General features: G+C 44.7%; 1 protein-coding gene across 2 annotated transcripts in view; it reads right to left on the bottom strand.

The window, feature by feature from the left end:
* SMARCAL1 (SWI/SNF related, matrix associated, actin dependent regulator of chromatin, subfamily a like 1) overlaps positions 1-13,506 on the bottom strand; it is a 49,557-nt gene extending 36,051 nt beyond the window's left edge. For both annotated transcript variants that reach the window (XM_059928643.1, XM_059928645.1), the window contains exons 1-6: positions 13,311-13,506; positions 12,182-12,218; positions 10,919-11,787; positions 10,289-10,339; positions 6,596-6,838; positions 4,192-4,242 (exon numbers count right to left, since the gene is read on the bottom strand). In XM_059928643.1, coding sequence (XP_059784626.1) covers positions 4,192-4,242; positions 6,596-6,838; positions 10,289-10,339; positions 10,919-11,729 — 1,156 coding nt within the window. In that variant the 5' untranslated portion in view covers positions 11,730-11,787; positions 12,182-12,218; positions 13,311-13,506. The remainder of the gene's footprint in view (positions 1-4,191; positions 4,243-6,595; positions 6,839-10,288; positions 10,340-10,918; positions 11,788-12,181; positions 12,219-13,310) is intronic.
* Between the last annotated feature and the right edge of the window lie 3,286 nt (positions 13,507-16,792).

Below are 16,792 nucleotides of genomic sequence, written 5' to 3'. Positions count from 1 at the left end.
ATTCTTCAAAAATCAGCCCAGGAAAAGCAAGGCCTAAAATGAATAAATCTTGCCTTGTTTCTAATCTCCTTATGTTTTATTTTGGTTTCAATGTTTGAGAAGATGGAGAACTTTAAGCTATATGCTGTCAACAGGCAAGACACTGTGGTCTATGCAGAGAAGCTGTTAGGTATTTCCAAGAAAGATCAGTAGGACAGTAGTGCTATTTACAAACAACAACAAAGGGCAGAGTCCATGCAAAGGCCACCAACTGACAACAATGCACGTGGCCCTGCACACTTTTGACCTTTTCCATGAGGGAATAAGCATCTCCTCTCGAGAGAGGTGAGTTTTACGGGTATTGGCAAGCTAAGGCCTGTGGGCAAATCAGTCTATTACCTGTTCTGGTAAATAAAGTTTCACTGGAACACAGTGGTGCCTATTTGTTTATGGACTGTTGTTTACTGCTTTCATGCCATAATGGTGGACCTGAGTCGCTGGGACAGAGACCGCATGGCCCACGAAGCCTAAAATGTTTACTATCTGGCCCTTTACAAAACAAGTTTACCAACCCCTGCTAAGCTTAGAGTCTAAACTATTACTAAGGGTGGCCATGACTCTCCTTCAATTAAAGCTTATATTTAGGGGTCTTTACTTTCCTTCCACGTGTGCTGGTTCTACACCCCAATATAATGGATGGGGAAATCTCTTCTAGTCAGAGTCTTTAACCCAGGTGGGAAAAATAAATGACCTTGGATCTATATGGAAGTAAAAGAAAATCAATTTCACTGATTTTTCTTTTTGAAGGAATTTAGCTTCACCTGATTTTAAAATTAAGAGGAAAAAAAAACCCCTTTATTCAATAGAGAAACAGAAAAAGAAGGAAAAAAACAGAGATATAAATAAAACATAATTCTGGGGGGCAGGGGACAGCAGGAGAAGACAAGTTAAAAATTAAAAAGTTAGAGAAAAGAGGATAGACCTAGAAATCCCTGGGAGTAGAATTATCATTAAACTTCTAATCACAGCCTGCTGTCCTACAGTTGTAGCTTTCAAGATGTTCTTCCCTTTCAATATTTCCCTTGAAAAATCTAATTAGAAGAGTTAGGAGAGTGACCATTGTTTACAGATCCTTGATTGCTGTTTATCTTTTACCTTTTCGGGGCACCCTGAGATAGTCATAGCAACCCACCAAGGGGCTAACTGGGTTCTCCAGGAATCCAGGAGAAGGAATCAAATAGAGAACTTGCGTCTATTTCATCTCTACCCGATATTACTTGAAATTCTAAGGTTGTCAGTTCTCTATTCCATATGGTCACACGGTATTCCAAAAGTCTTCTGCCACAACCATCAACTGGCAATTGCAAATACTGATGTGAATATGGAGGGCTGAGCCATCTACTGCCACCTTAAATTGCCTTGCCTTTTCAGTATATTTAAATCCATCTCTCTCTTTCCCTAAATATAGGTATCAGTTATTTCTGGAAACAGTTTGCATGAACAGAATCACCATGATGAGAAATTAGGTAAGGTTGATGGCTTAATATAAAAGAGAGTGTCCATATTGATGCAGAAACACACTGCATGTTTCCAAATTAAATCTGAGCGTGCTGATTTCTGCACACTTCAGGAGACTGAGCACTCCACGTGCTTTCAGAACCCATTTTCATTTTAATCCTAGTGATCTTCAGCACTCAAATACCTGATGAAAGCTAAGGAAGGGCTAACGATCCAGCTGCTGTGAAACACAGGGCTTTGTAAGCATTGTGTCCTTTCGGCCACTCAAGAGGAAAAAATACCCACTTTCTACTCTGTTTCCTATCGACTAGTATCTCCCCAAATCCCATGCTGCTGGTCCAGCCAACTGAGTGTGTTTCTGAGACAGCCTCCATTCGCTGTCAGCGACCCACCGCTATCCCTTCCCTGTGCTGGAAGACAACAGGAACGTGCAGTCTGGCTTCATGAGTCACACAGAAGTGTTTCTGTACAACAGCTCTCCGGCAGAACGCTACCGGGCCACACAGCAGAGAGATGCTAACGTTTTCAAATAGCAGCTGACAAGATCACTGAGGGGGACGAAGAACCCTTCTGGACTGTGACAGGCGGGGGGGAAACACAAGGCCTCATGCCAGTTTCACTGCGGGCGGGAGGAAGCAAGTCACTTAGGAAAGAGGGAGGAGGATCGCTCTGCGGCTGGCCGGACCTGGAGACCGCAGTCACCACATTAGCAGTGGGCACTCACACGCCCAGTTCTCACCGTCATTTCTCAGTTAGTTTCATGCGCACACGGTCACTAGCTCAGGTCAGTGATCTGATTTCACATGCGAGACCTAGGGGTGAGGAGAGAGGTGCCAATTCCCCAGGTTTACAATCTGCTGACAGTGGAACTGGAAGTAAGCTGGGAACGGCAGTGTCCTGCAGCGCCTCATCACCTCGGCTTCTGACGTCATAGACCGGGGCCTCTAAGTTTCCTAGTGGGTCACATCACAAACTCAAAATAGCAATTCTAGTCAGACTTCACTGTGACCCTAACAAGGCTCCCGACAAGGAAAACAACTGTTTTCCTTCTCTGGGTCCAAATTTTTCCCAATCTATGAGATGGGGAGAATCAGTCTTATATTCTATGAACTCTTGACTCTAGAATTCTTAACTCCAGACCCATGGAATTATTAATATCAAAGGCAAAATCTTATGTGTGGCTGTTATGTGCATTTTTCTGGGTGAAGAATCCATTGTTTTCAGCAGATATTTCAAGGAATCTATGGCCCTCAAGACTTGCAACCATTATATAACGCTATGTAAGTTGCAAGTCATGGTTTTTCAACATTACATTCATCTGCTAGTGCTGTAAATATCCTGCTTTTTGTTGCTCCATAAAAGTCAAAGCCTTTATAGCTCACATATTTATATGTCTTTCTGTGGTTGAAAGACAAAGGGGTGAGACGGAAAAACTCACTCCTACCGCTCATCAAAAATTCAGCTTTGGCCAAATAATCTGCTCTAAATCACGAGTTCCAAATAGCAGCAGCCAAGGGGTCTCAGATCAACGTCAGCCATCCTTCCTGCTTCAGCTAGTGGTTGCTGATACTAAATAACTCATCATATTCAAACTTAACCTTGAGTTTGCAGCAAGTCTTTCCTCAAGGAATCAAAAGCTCTTCCCTTATATTTAATTTCTGTCAGTAGGGCAAATATGGATTAAACACCCCGTTTTTTACTGAAGGGACACATGGGACCCAGAATATCGAATTACCTACCTGACGCTGCATAGTAAGTCACATGAGGAGGAGACAGAGGGAAGAGAGCCTCTTCCTTAAAGCCCTAGCCTGGTGGGCAAGACAGCCAATGATGTGGGTCCCCACTCCCAGCCCCACTGAGCTGGAGCACGTCTCTCCTGGCCGAACCCTGGTACCAGAAAGTTCTCAGGGGGTCAAGCAGGAGGAACCTCCATCGGGCCGGCTGCACACCCACTGCAGAATATCGACGGTCTGGAAGATGGGTAACAGACTGGTATTCCAAGACAGGCTGAGCTATGACCACACCCCGACCCCCTTTCTCCGGCATATTGGAATTCATTCACTGCCCCACCCAAGCAGAGCACAGAGAAGAAAAATGATAAGCCCAAACTGGCTTCCCCTTCTTGTAGTTACATCTGTACACATGGCCCTTCCCTTGGTGAGACTCCAAAGCGCTTATTAAACGCTGATGCGCCCTGGCCTTGGCTTCTGCCCCTGGCAGAGCTCAGCCCTTGATGAAGCCTGTAACCACTAAGGCTCTCCAACTTTCACAGACCATCTGGTTCTAGAAGTAAGCTGAGAGAGCCTGTTCTTAGAGGGAATCTAAAGTAGCTTCCATCTAAGCTCAGCAATCCTAGCTTGCCTCGGATTCCCAAAATCCACAAACCCTCACTTCTAATACTTCTATGATGGGTGTGAGGTTTCACAGGCCTCAAGAATTTGACTAGTACCGCCTCACCCTGATGGAAGATGAGACCCTGCACTTGCTTGGGCTGCTGTAAAGCCGCCATCCCAGAGCACAGGGACACGGCTGCCCGAGACCAACTTCACCTTTACTAGTCCTGTACGCAAGCATGCGAAGTTATCGCAGTGGAGGGGAGGAAGGAGGTGATTCTTTCAAAATACATTAAATTTAAGGCACATAATTAAGGCTTAACAACAGCATGATATAAAACAAGCAAGGTGGTCAGCTCACTTAGTTTACTGTACTCTTCCAGGAGAAAGTTCCACTTCCTGGTCTTGACATCTGCAATGACAAGAAACAAATAGGCAAACATGACACCCTGCCCTCCTGCAATGTCACCACACTTACTCATTCATTCCCTGCTCTCACAAACCCCCAGGAACCTCGGGTGATGTGGCTGATCTTGTGCCCGGCACTGAGGACACAGAGATGGAGAGTACCAGTAATCGAAGCTTTCACAGAATTCAGGGAGGAAACACAAGCAGACATGAAGATAGCACTGGGCTGTAAGCGTGGTGATAAAGGGAGCTATGGGGACACAGGACTGGGGACGGCCCAGCAAGTCAGAAAAACCCTGAATCTCCAAGGTCGGGATAATACTGTAGCTTGCACTTATTCACTGCTTACCTTAAGCCAGGCACGGAGCCAAGAGACTCATATGCACCATCTCATCAATTCCCCAATACGTTATAAGCTGGGCACCATTATCAGCTCCATTTTGTACATGGAAAACAAGCTACATGTGGTCAGTGTGGTCAAACAGTCTATGTTCAAATCCCCGGCCTGCCGCTTCCTGGACGTGTGACTTTGGGCAAGTTATGTAACTTCCCTGTGCCTCAGTTCCACATCTGAAAAAGGAGAACCCTATAGCCCCTGCCTCACAGGGTTCTTGTGAGGATTACATAAAATTTAAACGTAAAATGCTTATGAAAGAGTTTCTGGCAAACAATGCACTCAAAAAAAGGTAAACAATGCTAAATTATTATTATTATTCCACCTTCTGATTAGTACGGTGTAGCATAAACTACACATAATATTAACTAAGAAGGGTGAGCATCTGGCTACCCAACATTGACTAATTACTTAGGTTTTCCTACCAATCGACCTTCTGAGAAAATCAAGCAAGCTTCAACTCAGTTAAGTGCTTTCTGGGCAGCAAAAATGAATTCTTCTGTCTGGTCATTGAAGAAGCAAGGCAGTTAGGGAAAAGGCATCATGGATACTTTGAGTCCACTTGAGGAAAGAAGTAAGGTGGCCCAGGTGTAATCTGACAGAAAGACCCAAAGCAGAGCGACTACTCTTGATGTGGGAGTAGTGCAGGAGACCCTTTCTGACAAGAGCTTGATCCTGGCAGTGGCAGGGCAGCAAATGGGAAAGTCTGTGAATAATTGCTATGGCCACCCCCCCCCCAAAAAAAAAATCCAATCATGGTGTTTTAACGTCTAGGGGCCTGGGCAGGGTTGGGTGTGAATACTTTCACTGTTCTCATTCCTCCCCAAACAGCAGAGCATGTCAGGAGTGTGATTTCAAAGGCCACAGGTCAGAAGACACAGGTCATCGGGACTCGCCTTTTGAGGGCCACCCCAAGCGGAAGCCGAACACCTGAGGGGCCAGGGGAGGCAATGCCCTCTGGACTGAGGCTGGGCCCTGCACATTGTGCCTAAGCCCTACTCATCAGCCTGCTCTCACCAGTCAAAACTCTCTCCATCTAAGGGATAAAAACACAACAGCCAGCATCACCGGCTCCTGAAGGAACCCCCGACCTTGATGAAAGCTCACTGAGCAGGTCATTCCACAGAGGTTTGCTCCGTGATGCTGCCTGCACATAATGTCTCAAAGGCAGGAGCTTTTAAAGGTTTGCTTTCTACTTGCCTAGGGAAATGCTAAAACCATTTCAAGAATGGGAATACAAATCCATAAAAGCCACACTGTTTTGTAAAACAACACGGCCCAAGCTAAGAATGAAACTCAGGCATTCAGAATTCTTCTGCTCTTTATTCTGATGCGGCAGCTTTTGAAGAACCTCACAAAAAATAAAGCAAAACTGCTTTGCTTTCGCTGGTGGTTTTCAATCCTGGCTGATTATTAGACTCACCTGAAGATTTTTTCAAACACCAATGCCCAGACCCCACCTCAAGCCGATTAAATCAGTAGCTCTGGGTGGGAACCAGGCACCGGCTTTCATTCTGGGGGTGGCGGTTGGCAATCTGTGATTTACCCACCCCTCCAGGTGGTTCGGAGGCATGCTCAAGTTTGAAAGCCACTGGCTTAGTCTACCCAAAGGCATTTATTTTTATGGCAGGTGCCTATTTTTCAAGCTCTACTAAGGACAAAATAAAACTAAATGGGTTTAAGTGGCTGAAGCAGGAACTGACCTGCTTCTACCAAGAAGACAGTGCCCAGGTGACTGGGGAAGGAGTCTTCTCTTTGCGAGGCCTTTAAAGACAAAGCAGGCCCCGCTATGTGTTCAACAATCTGGAACAATTTAGGGAGCATCTTTCTACAGGAAGAGGAGGATGTTAGAAAGGCTCTACCAAGAAAGTTATTTCTGAACATTAAAAGAGAGGAAAACACCCTAGTCTGAGATCACAGGCCACTCTGCATCCTGGAAATCAGGCAGAGGCCGACTACTTGCCGTATTTTCTGGAATCCATCTGTTTAAACAGCGCAATCAGGTCTTCTGAATAGCTGATGTCTGCCTCAAAGCGGGCCCGGGAGATGAGTACGCACTGCCCTTTGACAAAGGCAAGGGACGGAGCTACAGGAAGGCAGGTCTGGGTTGCAGTGCCGCCGCTGCTGGTAGAGGGTGACTCCACGTGGCCCTTGGCCCCTTCCAAAGGCTGCAGAGTGACAGCCTGGAGGTGCTGGGCTGCTTTCACTGCCGAAGAAGAAAAGGACAGAGGTGACAACCCGAGCGACTTTTTCGTGGCCCTGGCATGCTAAGGCAGGCACAGGAGGAAGGTAGGGGCAGGGTGAGGAGGAAGTTCGCTGGGCAGGCAGGAGAGAAAAAGCGTAGTCAGATGCGGAAGGTGTGCAGGTGTGCTTTAATTGGGGCTTCAGGTATTTCAGGATTTCCTGAATGTAACTCTTCTATTCCTTAGGTTTCCTAATTTAAAAAACTTAGAATTCAGAAATGAACACGGGGGACAGGGATCTCACCAGGATGGGTAAACTTATCAGATAATTTCTGTGGCCATGTCCGAGAAGCCACTGAAGGAAGTCAACACACCAGAAGTCACCCCCTTAACCCTGTTCCCAGGTCACTGCTCTGTCCACCGCTGGGAGGACAAGGAAGGAGACACAGGATCATGAGGCCACAGATGTACAGTGCTGACCCTTATTTTCTCTATTACTGAGGCATTTTATAGATTAATAGATTTGACGACATAGAGCTAAACTGTCAAAAAACACAAACTGAAACGAAAGGCAAAAATAGTGAATAAAGATATTTGCAAGAAATATGAACAGAGCTCATACTTTAAAAAAAATACTGGGCTTCCCTCGTGGTACAGTGGTTGAGAATCTGCCTGCCAATGCAGGGGAAACAGGTTCGAGCCCTGGTCTGGGAAGATCCCACATGCCGCGGAGCAACTAGGCCCGTGAGCCACAACTACTGAGCCTGCGCGTCTGGAGCCTGTGCTCCGCAACAAGAGAGGCCGCGATAGTGAGAGGCCCGCGCACCGCGATGAAGAGTGGCCCCCGCTCGCCGCAACTGGAGAAAGCCCTCGCACAGAAACGAAGACCCAACACAGCCAAAAATAAATAAATAAATAAATGAAAAAAAAAATACTAAGACCACATAAGATAAGAAGTTAGGCAACCAATTCAAAAGGGGGAAAATGACTAATAGACATTTGGAGAAACGTGCAACTCCGCAGACAATCAGAGTAATAAAAAGCCATTTTTAACTTATCGAACTTGCAGGATTAGAAAAATAGATATCAGATAGGAATAAAACCTTTTGGAAAACAATTTGGCAATATACGGCAAGAGCCCTAAAAAGTGATCAAAATGATTCAACTTCTAGGAATCTATCTCAACTAACACAAGTTGAAAAAACAAAAATTTATAGACAAAGGTGTTCCTTATAGCTTTGATACTGGGGAAACTAGGAGCAGATTAATATTAAACAAAAAGAAAATGATTTACCCAGTATATGACACATTCTTTTTTTTTTTTTTTTTTTTGGTTGCGCCATGCAGCATGTGGGATCTCAGTTCCCTGACCAGGGATCGAACCCGTGCCCCCTTCATTGGAAGGTGGAGTCTTAACCACTGGACCACCAGGGAAGTCCCTATCACACATTCTTACAATGGAGAATGTTATATAGCCATTAGTTTGTTTGTTTTTTGGAAGAAATTTTGGAAAAGACAAAAAATGCTATTAAGTATGAAATCATTTTTTTGGAGGTCAAAGTGGTTCAGTAATGGACACGCACATTTTCATCACCCAGAATTAACTGTATAACATGCATCATTAAAATAAAAGTGCTTTATGCAGGAACATTAAGTGAAAAAGGCAAGATACAGATTACATTACATATAGAAAACATTGTATATCTTAATGCATAGGGGAAAAAAGGCTGGAAGGAACAAAACTAAAATGCTGGCAGTGGTTAAGTGAGTGGGGACAGACGGGGGTAGGGGAGGATGGCTGGTTTCTCTTCTTTGCACATTGACATACTTCCCACATGACCTACAGTGAGTGTGTGGTAGGGTTAAAAAGGCAAAATTCAGAGGTGGACCCAAACAAATAACAGAAAGACTGACAGTCTTCATATGTTGCATTAATAAAAAGTATAATCTACTAAGATGACACAGCAATCATCAAGTATCCGAAAATTAAGAAACAAGGGTAAAGGCACAAATCCACAGTTGTTGGGAGAGTGTTCCAGGTATATCTTGGTAGAGAGCAGATTGAGTATGCAAAACATTGAGAAGGATACAGAGGAGCTAAACAATTCCTAATCAGCAAAATTCACCTGAAAGCTATAGACAGAATTTTGTGCCCAATGAACAGTTAAAAAAAAAAAAATACGTGGAGCATTACCAAAAACAACCATACTGCACAGAAAACCTAAATGAATTTGCAAAAGCATTGGTCATCTGAGTCACCATGCCTTGTGGTCAGAGGACAGGAGTAAAAAGAGGACAAAACAAACAAAACAGAGACTTTTTAAACAGTCTCTGTAGGTTACTTTTGTATACATATATAAAAATATAAGAAAAGCAAAAAAAAAAAAAAAAAAAATTGACATGACATGAAAAGAATTTCGTAACAGTGGAAATCACTGGTTTAACACGAGCAATAACACAACACCAGGTATCAAGACCTACAATGTTAACCCAGAGCACTGGCTCTCCTCCCCACAACACCTAACAAATGGATCAAAATAATGGGAAAAGCGAGCTCCCCCAAACCTAGTGTCAAACATTTCAAGAGGTAGAGGACAAGGAGAGAAACAGGAAGTTCTGCAGGGAGGGAGCTGTCCCATCACCCCCAGAAACTGTACTGGTGATGTCAGAGAATTCCACCTCGTGCCCCAAATCTGTGGAGGAGTAACCTCACCATGCATCCTCTGCTTTTCCCTTTTTGAACTGGCTGGGGACAGAGAGGGCATAGAAATGGCTGCTGGGAGGGAAGAGTAGAACGGGAGATGAAGACACTCAGGGCTGACTCTAACAGAGGTGCAGGCTTCAGGCACTAGGACAAGGTGACAAAAACCTTGGTGTAGGACAGTCAACAAAATCTCAGAAGACAGAGTGGTGCGCACCCAGGGGCCCTGACCACCACCAGACATGACACTGGCTGGAGCCAGCCTGGGCAACACCCGCTCCCCGCACTCTCGGGTTTGTGTTGTCTGCTGAACGGTTAACGTTCCTGGGAGCAGGGCCGGCACAGCTGCCTGGCATGGCTGGCGCCTGCAGTCCAGTGGGAATATACACTCTGAAGTCAGGTGGCTTGGGTTTGAATCCCAGTTGTACAACCGATTGGCTGTGTGACCCTATGTTAGTTACAGAGCCTCTCTGGACCTCAGTTTTCCCATCTGTAAAATGGTTGTTATAAGGAATAAAAGAGGTAGCATAGATAAGGGGCTTAGAACAGCCTAGCACGTAGCAGGTTCTGTAAGTGCTAGCTTCTGTTAACATGACCGGTGCCCTCCTCCCAAGGACCTGCCTCATTAGGCTGACCATGGGGAGAAGGAAGAGGAGCCCTGGGATGGCGTCCCAAAAGCCATCTGAACCACAAGCCAGACTATATCCGCTACTCGAGGAACTTTTCAATACCAGCATCCCCCTGCATGAGGGGGGACCACACACCTACTTACTTAGGGCACCGTAGTCGGTCATGCTGAAGTTCCACATCTTGGTGGCAGGATCTGAAATGAAACAGAAGTACCTGGTTTGCCCACAGTAAGGTTGATGACTGCTGGTATGAGCTGTACTTGGACATTCAATAAGGGTTTGTTAAATGAATGAATGAATGCTAAGTTCAAAACAGTTGACTGAAAAGCCCCTACTGATGTACAAAATCCCCGTAGAGGACAAACAGCAAATATAAATGAGGATAATGCTTTGGCTCTGCCCTTCTGCGAGAAGCAACCTGAGCAGGCCACATCACCTGGCTGAGCCAGTTCCATCGCCTTTAAAATGGAAATAACACCTACTTCTCACAAAAAACTGTTTTAGGCTTAAGTGCTACACTGCATACAAAGCACCTGGCAGGGGAACTATTCATCCATTCTCCATGTGGCCATGTGGCAGCCCCCAAGCATGGCAGCTGTTGGAAGGAACGTCTATTATAAAAGGAAACATGAGGTAAAACAGAACATTTTTAACAACTGGATGGACATAATGTGCCAATGCACTCTCTTCATATTTATGAGAAACTGTTAGATTTAAAGAGCCTCTAGAAGTAGGAAAAAACATCTGAAAGAACTAGATGGAAGACTCATTACCGTAACGTCTGCTGGGCAGACTCTTAAACACTGCAATGAGCTCCTCGTTGTACCCAATCTTCACCTGGAAACGATCACCGATTTTTATGCATGTTCCCTGCTGGGAGCCTGCTGCTTTGTGGAGTGGGGTCCCTGATTTCTGTTGTAGTCTTTCTTCTATCCTGGGCGTCACACTCCCTGAAACGTTCTGCCCAGAGGTGGAGGGTCTTGCCATCCTGGCCTCGAATTCAGGATCCCTGGGAGGCTGTCCACAGGCAGAAGCTGCTGTCTCCTGGAAATTCTTTGCTCTGGCCAAAGGCTCATGAGTTGTGTTAAAAAAGGGTGTCGATTTGGTCTCGTGTGAAGCCTGGATCTGACCTTGCTCTAACCCATAACCCCAGAGCTGTTCGCTGGAGACCGCTGGAGGACTGTTTGCCAAGGGAGGGGAGATCCCAGCGAGAGTCACTTGATTTGGTGGGCGGTGGCCCGGGCAGGCTGTGGGCATCTCTTCTTGCCTCTGCCATGTCCCCTTTGCCTGCTCTGAGGTGCTGAGTTGAAAACTGTGGGAATTTTGAGGTCTCTGATCACCATCAGATGAACTCCTGGGATTCTGTTGCTTGAAAACGACACCATGGCTCCCTGACTTAGAAGGATCCTGGTGGAGGTGTCTGGAAGGGCCCTGCTTGGACTGGGAAGGTTTGGCAGCAATGTTGGAGCCCGAGACTGTGTTCTGATGCTGTTCTGCTAATAATTTCTCAGCTCTACGGGCCAGAGCCTTTTGCCGATTCTCTTCAATTTTTTTCCTCTGCTCCTCTGTAAGGGGCAAGGACATTTTAACAGGGAAATGTTCATGCAGGAATGTCAATCTTTAATCGGAAACTTGGCAAAAGCTGAGAAAGGAAAAACAATATTGACATAAACATTAAATGTATGTATTTGCTTACCTTGATTTTAACAAGCTTTTGTCCCAGGAAATGCACAAGGAGCCAAAGGATATATGAAAGTTTCTTTTATAATTAAACACATACCCACACAGATAGTAGGTAGCATATGCCAAAAACCATGACCCTGACAAAAAGTAAAAAGCAAGGTCGATCAAATCCAAAGGCAAAAAGGTATTTCAACTGCAATATTTTTCTCCCTCTCATCCACCAGCCAACATGAGTTATCAGATCCCAAAAAGTTATATAGTGCAACCTAAACCCATCAGATAATGAGAAGGGCGACGTTTCAAACTAGAAAGGATAATGGATTAGACTGACATAGACCAAAACAACCACATACCATGGCGTGACACTTGCTCAAACAGCCTCTTTCCGACCTGGAAGAAGGAAAAAAGCTTAGCATCACATACACTGTACACTAAATTCACCCCTCGAATACCATCGTTTTATCATTCCTGGCAAGTCAATCTGCAGGTGGTAAACCCACCACCATAGAGCAACGAGTGACTCTTCTGGAAAAATAAGCAAAAAAAAAAGTAATACGCTCACTGTACAAATTCAGACGCTACATAAAGATGTAAAGAAAAGAGTAAAATTAATCTGTAATCTCAGTATCCATCAATAACCACTGTTCATAGTTTAGAATACAGTATAATTGATTTTTTTCTATCCATATCCATAGATACAGGTCATGTATAATATTTGGAAGACAGATGATTTATTACAAAATAGGATTATTATATGTGTTCTGTTTTGTATCCCTATCCCGATTTTTTTTTTTCCAATTAATTTACTTAGGTCATTTTTCTATGAGCTGAGCCACTTTTATAATACTCTAGACCCAGGCGCTGGACACCAATTTCTCTGGCTTGATTCGAACTGAAGAGCCGCTACCCAATGTAACGCCACGTAATGTTTATAATGATGATAAGGTGGGGGGGCCTCTGAGAAGCTCCCCAGGGTAAAAAGGTTTCCTTCCTGCTGGGGCTCTCTTTGACAGGAACTCCAAACATCGATCCCTAGAGACCTTCCACTTCCTCCAACCACCAGCAGTTAAGAAGGGGTTAGGGAAAGGCATCGTTCCCGGGCTCGGCTGCAGTTCTCAGGCTCCCCGGGTAAAACACTCCTGCCTAACTTTCCAACCAGCGCTCTGCTGCGCCCCCAAACTCTCCAGGTCCAAGGCCAGGTGCGCTGCCTCCACTAGCCAGGGGAGACGACGCCATGGGATGAAGTCCCAGTGATCAGCCCCAAACCATAAAGCCATCCCACTACATGGACGCCCCTCTTCTTTGTTCTGAGATCTGTGTTCCACCCCATTTTGGGGGCGCGCCTCTCCCCGATCTGGCAGTATGGGAGCGCCACTCCCACCCCTATCATCTCCACTTGGATTCACCCTTTCCGTTGGCCCACTCCTTGCTCCAGGGTGGCATTTGGTCTCGTCCGCCACCGCTGCCTTTCTCCCAGCTTACCTTCTCACCCGGTGAGACCTAGAATGCGAGCCACATTCGCGCCCGACCCCGAACCCAGGCGCGTCTCCAGGGCCCTCCCGAGCCAGGTTACTCTTCCGGGTGGCCGGTTAGGCCCAGTTACTCGAGCGCTGCCAGTTCGCTCGCCTTATTTCAGCAGCCGGGCCTCAGAGGTAGTGCTGGTGGTGGGGTCGCTCCCCGAGGAACTACACTTCCCAGAGGGCAACGCGGCCCCAGTTACACTTTAAAAAGTGAAAGACCTCAGACGGAAGACCCGAGCAGTGCTGCAAGGCCTTCTGGGATTTGTAGTTTGAACTCGGAGCCTGGTGAGAACTAGGAGACGCAACGCCGTGGGCGGGGGTGAAATCGTGCACCTTGGGAATTGTAGTCCTCGAGTCCCTCAAAGGTTTCAGCAAGCACCGGATCCTGAAAGCCTGGGTCGTTGTTTCCAAAACTGGAGTCACGCTGTCAGGAGTTGTCGGAGGTTTTTGTTTTTTTGTTTTCCATGCTCTTCCTTATTTTTATTAGCACCCAGGAAGGAAGCAATATGAGCTGTGCAAAATGTATAACATCGTAGTAACACAGAGTTTGATTTGACAAGCCAAAGGTAACCTTGCAATTTAAGCACCACCTGCTGTTCCAACCCCGACCTGACCTTCTTGGATCAAAAGAGAATTAGCATTGTCGTCACTGTCATTGTTGTCATCATCACTGTCTTCATCAGTCATTGTGCTGAGCATTTAATGTGAATTATCTCATTTAATCCTCCCTACAACCTTAAGGAACACACAGTATTTGTATCCCCCTTTTACAGATGGGAAAACTGAGCAGCTACTGGATAACTTTTTCAAAGCCTTATTAGCCTATTTGTGATTCTGACTCTGGAGCCCACACTTTTGAGAGAAAATTAGTAAGCTGACACTATCAGAGTCAGTTTACCCCATTTCTGAGCACCAACACCCTTTCCATTCCATAATCAACTCCACTATTAAATATTGGTGGTAAATATAATATTTCCCTGTCATCAGTATTCACATAAATGTTGCTATTCTATTTTCAAACATGGCTCATTTAAAAACAAAGAGGTAGATCTCTACTTAAGGATTTGGAAAAATGGCCAAGATGTATTGTTAAGAAAAACAAAGCACATCAATGTGTATAGTTTGATCCATTAAAAAAAAAAAAAATCCCTACCTATCAATGCATGTAAACTCATAGTTCAGGAACAGGGGAGGATGGGATACACTCCTCTCCTTTTTAATCTATATTTTTCTGAATTATTTGAATTTTCTTATAATAATCATATAGAACTTGTGTGACTTTTGAAACAGTAAATCGGGTTGTTTTTTTTTTTAATTAATTAATTAATTTATTTTTATTTTTGGCTGTGTTGGGTCTTCGTTTCTGTGCGAGGGCTTTCTCTAGTTGCGACAAGCGGGGGCCACTCTTCATCGCGGTGCGCGGGCCTCTCACTATCGCGGCCTCTCTTGTTGCGGAGCATAGGCTCCAGACGCGCAGGCTCAGTAGTTGTGGCTCACAGGCCCAGTTGCTCCGCGGCATGTGGGATCTTCCCAGACCAGGGCTCGAACCCGTGTCCCCTGCACTGGCAGGCGGATTCTCAACCACTGCACCACCAGGGAAGCCCCGGGTTGGTTTTTTAAATGACAAAAACATTGGCCTGGCTATAGGCCTTGAATGAAGTTCAGCACTAGATAGTGTTCAAATCTCAGCTCCACCCCTTTTATTGGCCACATCAACACATGACCATGCCTCTAAGTTCTCATCTGTAAAGTTAGGATGAGAAAACAGTATCACCTTGCTAAATCTTCTTGTGGTGAGGATCAAATTGAGAAAATACGGGAGAAGCACTTAGTGAACTGTGAAATCCCAGAACAGATGGGAGAGGGATGTTGCTATTATTTGAGGTCAATCTTCTCAGGTCCTTCATTTCTCTGCACCCAGCAGCCATTTCCTACTCTATAGTGTGAACAGAAATGAATGAACATCTTTCCCTGCCCTTTCTGTTCCCCAGCCGACTCAGTTAATTTGCTAAGAAAGCTGGGTGCTGGGCACTTCATCCACGTCTGCCACCAATTCATACGACAGTCACTGCCCTTGGCTGTGCTCAGTTGGCTCGCCTGTAGAATGACATATTGCCCTTTGATGTGTGCTAAGAAGGCATGTGGACCAGTGGAGCCTGGATTCTAGTATTCCTATGGATTCATGGGATCAAAATCCCAATTCGGGAAGTCTGGATTTGAACTAAAAGATGTGCTTACCTTTCTAGCTCAAACATTCAAAAATTCTAAGAATGGGAAATTAGAATTATACTCCAATAAAGATGTTAAAAAAAAAAAAGAATTCAGTTAAAAAACACCTTGCCTTCAGAAAGTAAACTAATCAAATACCACTCATTGTTCATATCTGCTTTGTCAACAGCACCGTTTATTGAGTACTGTTATATGCAAGGCTTTTTTGTTTAAATTTCTATGCTTCCAAAGTTCTTCAGGCAACTTATAGTAAAAATTTATTCATTGAAAAGGTTTAAAGGCCTGGAGGAAAGTGCCGGAGCCAAGGAATGCAGGGAGAGAAGAGGCTAGTTGTAGCAGCTGAGCTCCAAATTAACTCAGGGCTTCCTGGCAGCTAAAGCAAAAAAGTGAAAACATCGTGCAAGGCCTTCAAATAAACACCGCACAGCTGAAGCTCCCGAATGCAAATCAGCTAGGCAGTGCCAACTGGTTTGAAGTGTCACCTGATTGCCTTAGACTCACACAAACAACAGGACAATGTGATAGGCATCTTGTAAAGTTAATTTTTAAAAAGATTTATATAATTACGTAAAATTACATAAAAATGACTTGAGAGTTCATCTAGTAGTTTTTTAAAGTTTAACTGACTTTTCTTTAGTAAAGTGATGAATGTCATAAATGTCTTTATTTATGAAAATTAAAAGTAGTTTTTCTTTCAAAAATATCCAATTATATTTAGTCTGTGAAATCCAAAAATCTGGCAGACACAATTGCAAGGGATTCCAAAGATGAATAAGATCCTGTTCCTGTTCCTCCAAAAGATTACAGTATTTGGAGGATAGACGACAAATAGCTAAAGCTGTCAGATTTAGCAAATGTCCCAAATAATTGTCCCCAACATTGCATGCACATACTTATATTTAAAAAGTATTGCTTATCTGAAATGTAAATTTAACTGAGGGTCCTATATTTTTTCTGACAACCATAAGACCAGTCCACTCCTATGGTATCAGTGGGCAGCGAACAAATACGCATTGATAGGTAGATGATTCACAGATATATCGATATGTTGAATTTTAAAGCTAGAATGGACTATGTGGTTTTATATGTGAGGAAACAGAGGCCAGATCAGCTGCTAGTTCAGACAGCACCTTTGTGTGTTGTAAAAACACACCCAGAGGAATTAGCTGTGCCTGACATGAAGGACCAGGCAGAGGCTGGGCTGGAACGGGGAAC

Source organism: Balaenoptera ricei, chromosome 7 (assembly GCF_028023285.1).
Source record: "Balaenoptera ricei isolate mBalRic1 chromosome 7, mBalRic1.hap2, whole genome shotgun sequence".
Classification (NCBI taxonomy): Eukaryota; Metazoa; Chordata; class Mammalia; order Artiodactyla; family Balaenopteridae; genus Balaenoptera; species Balaenoptera ricei.
This window is presented reverse-complemented; position numbering and strand designations above follow the sequence as displayed.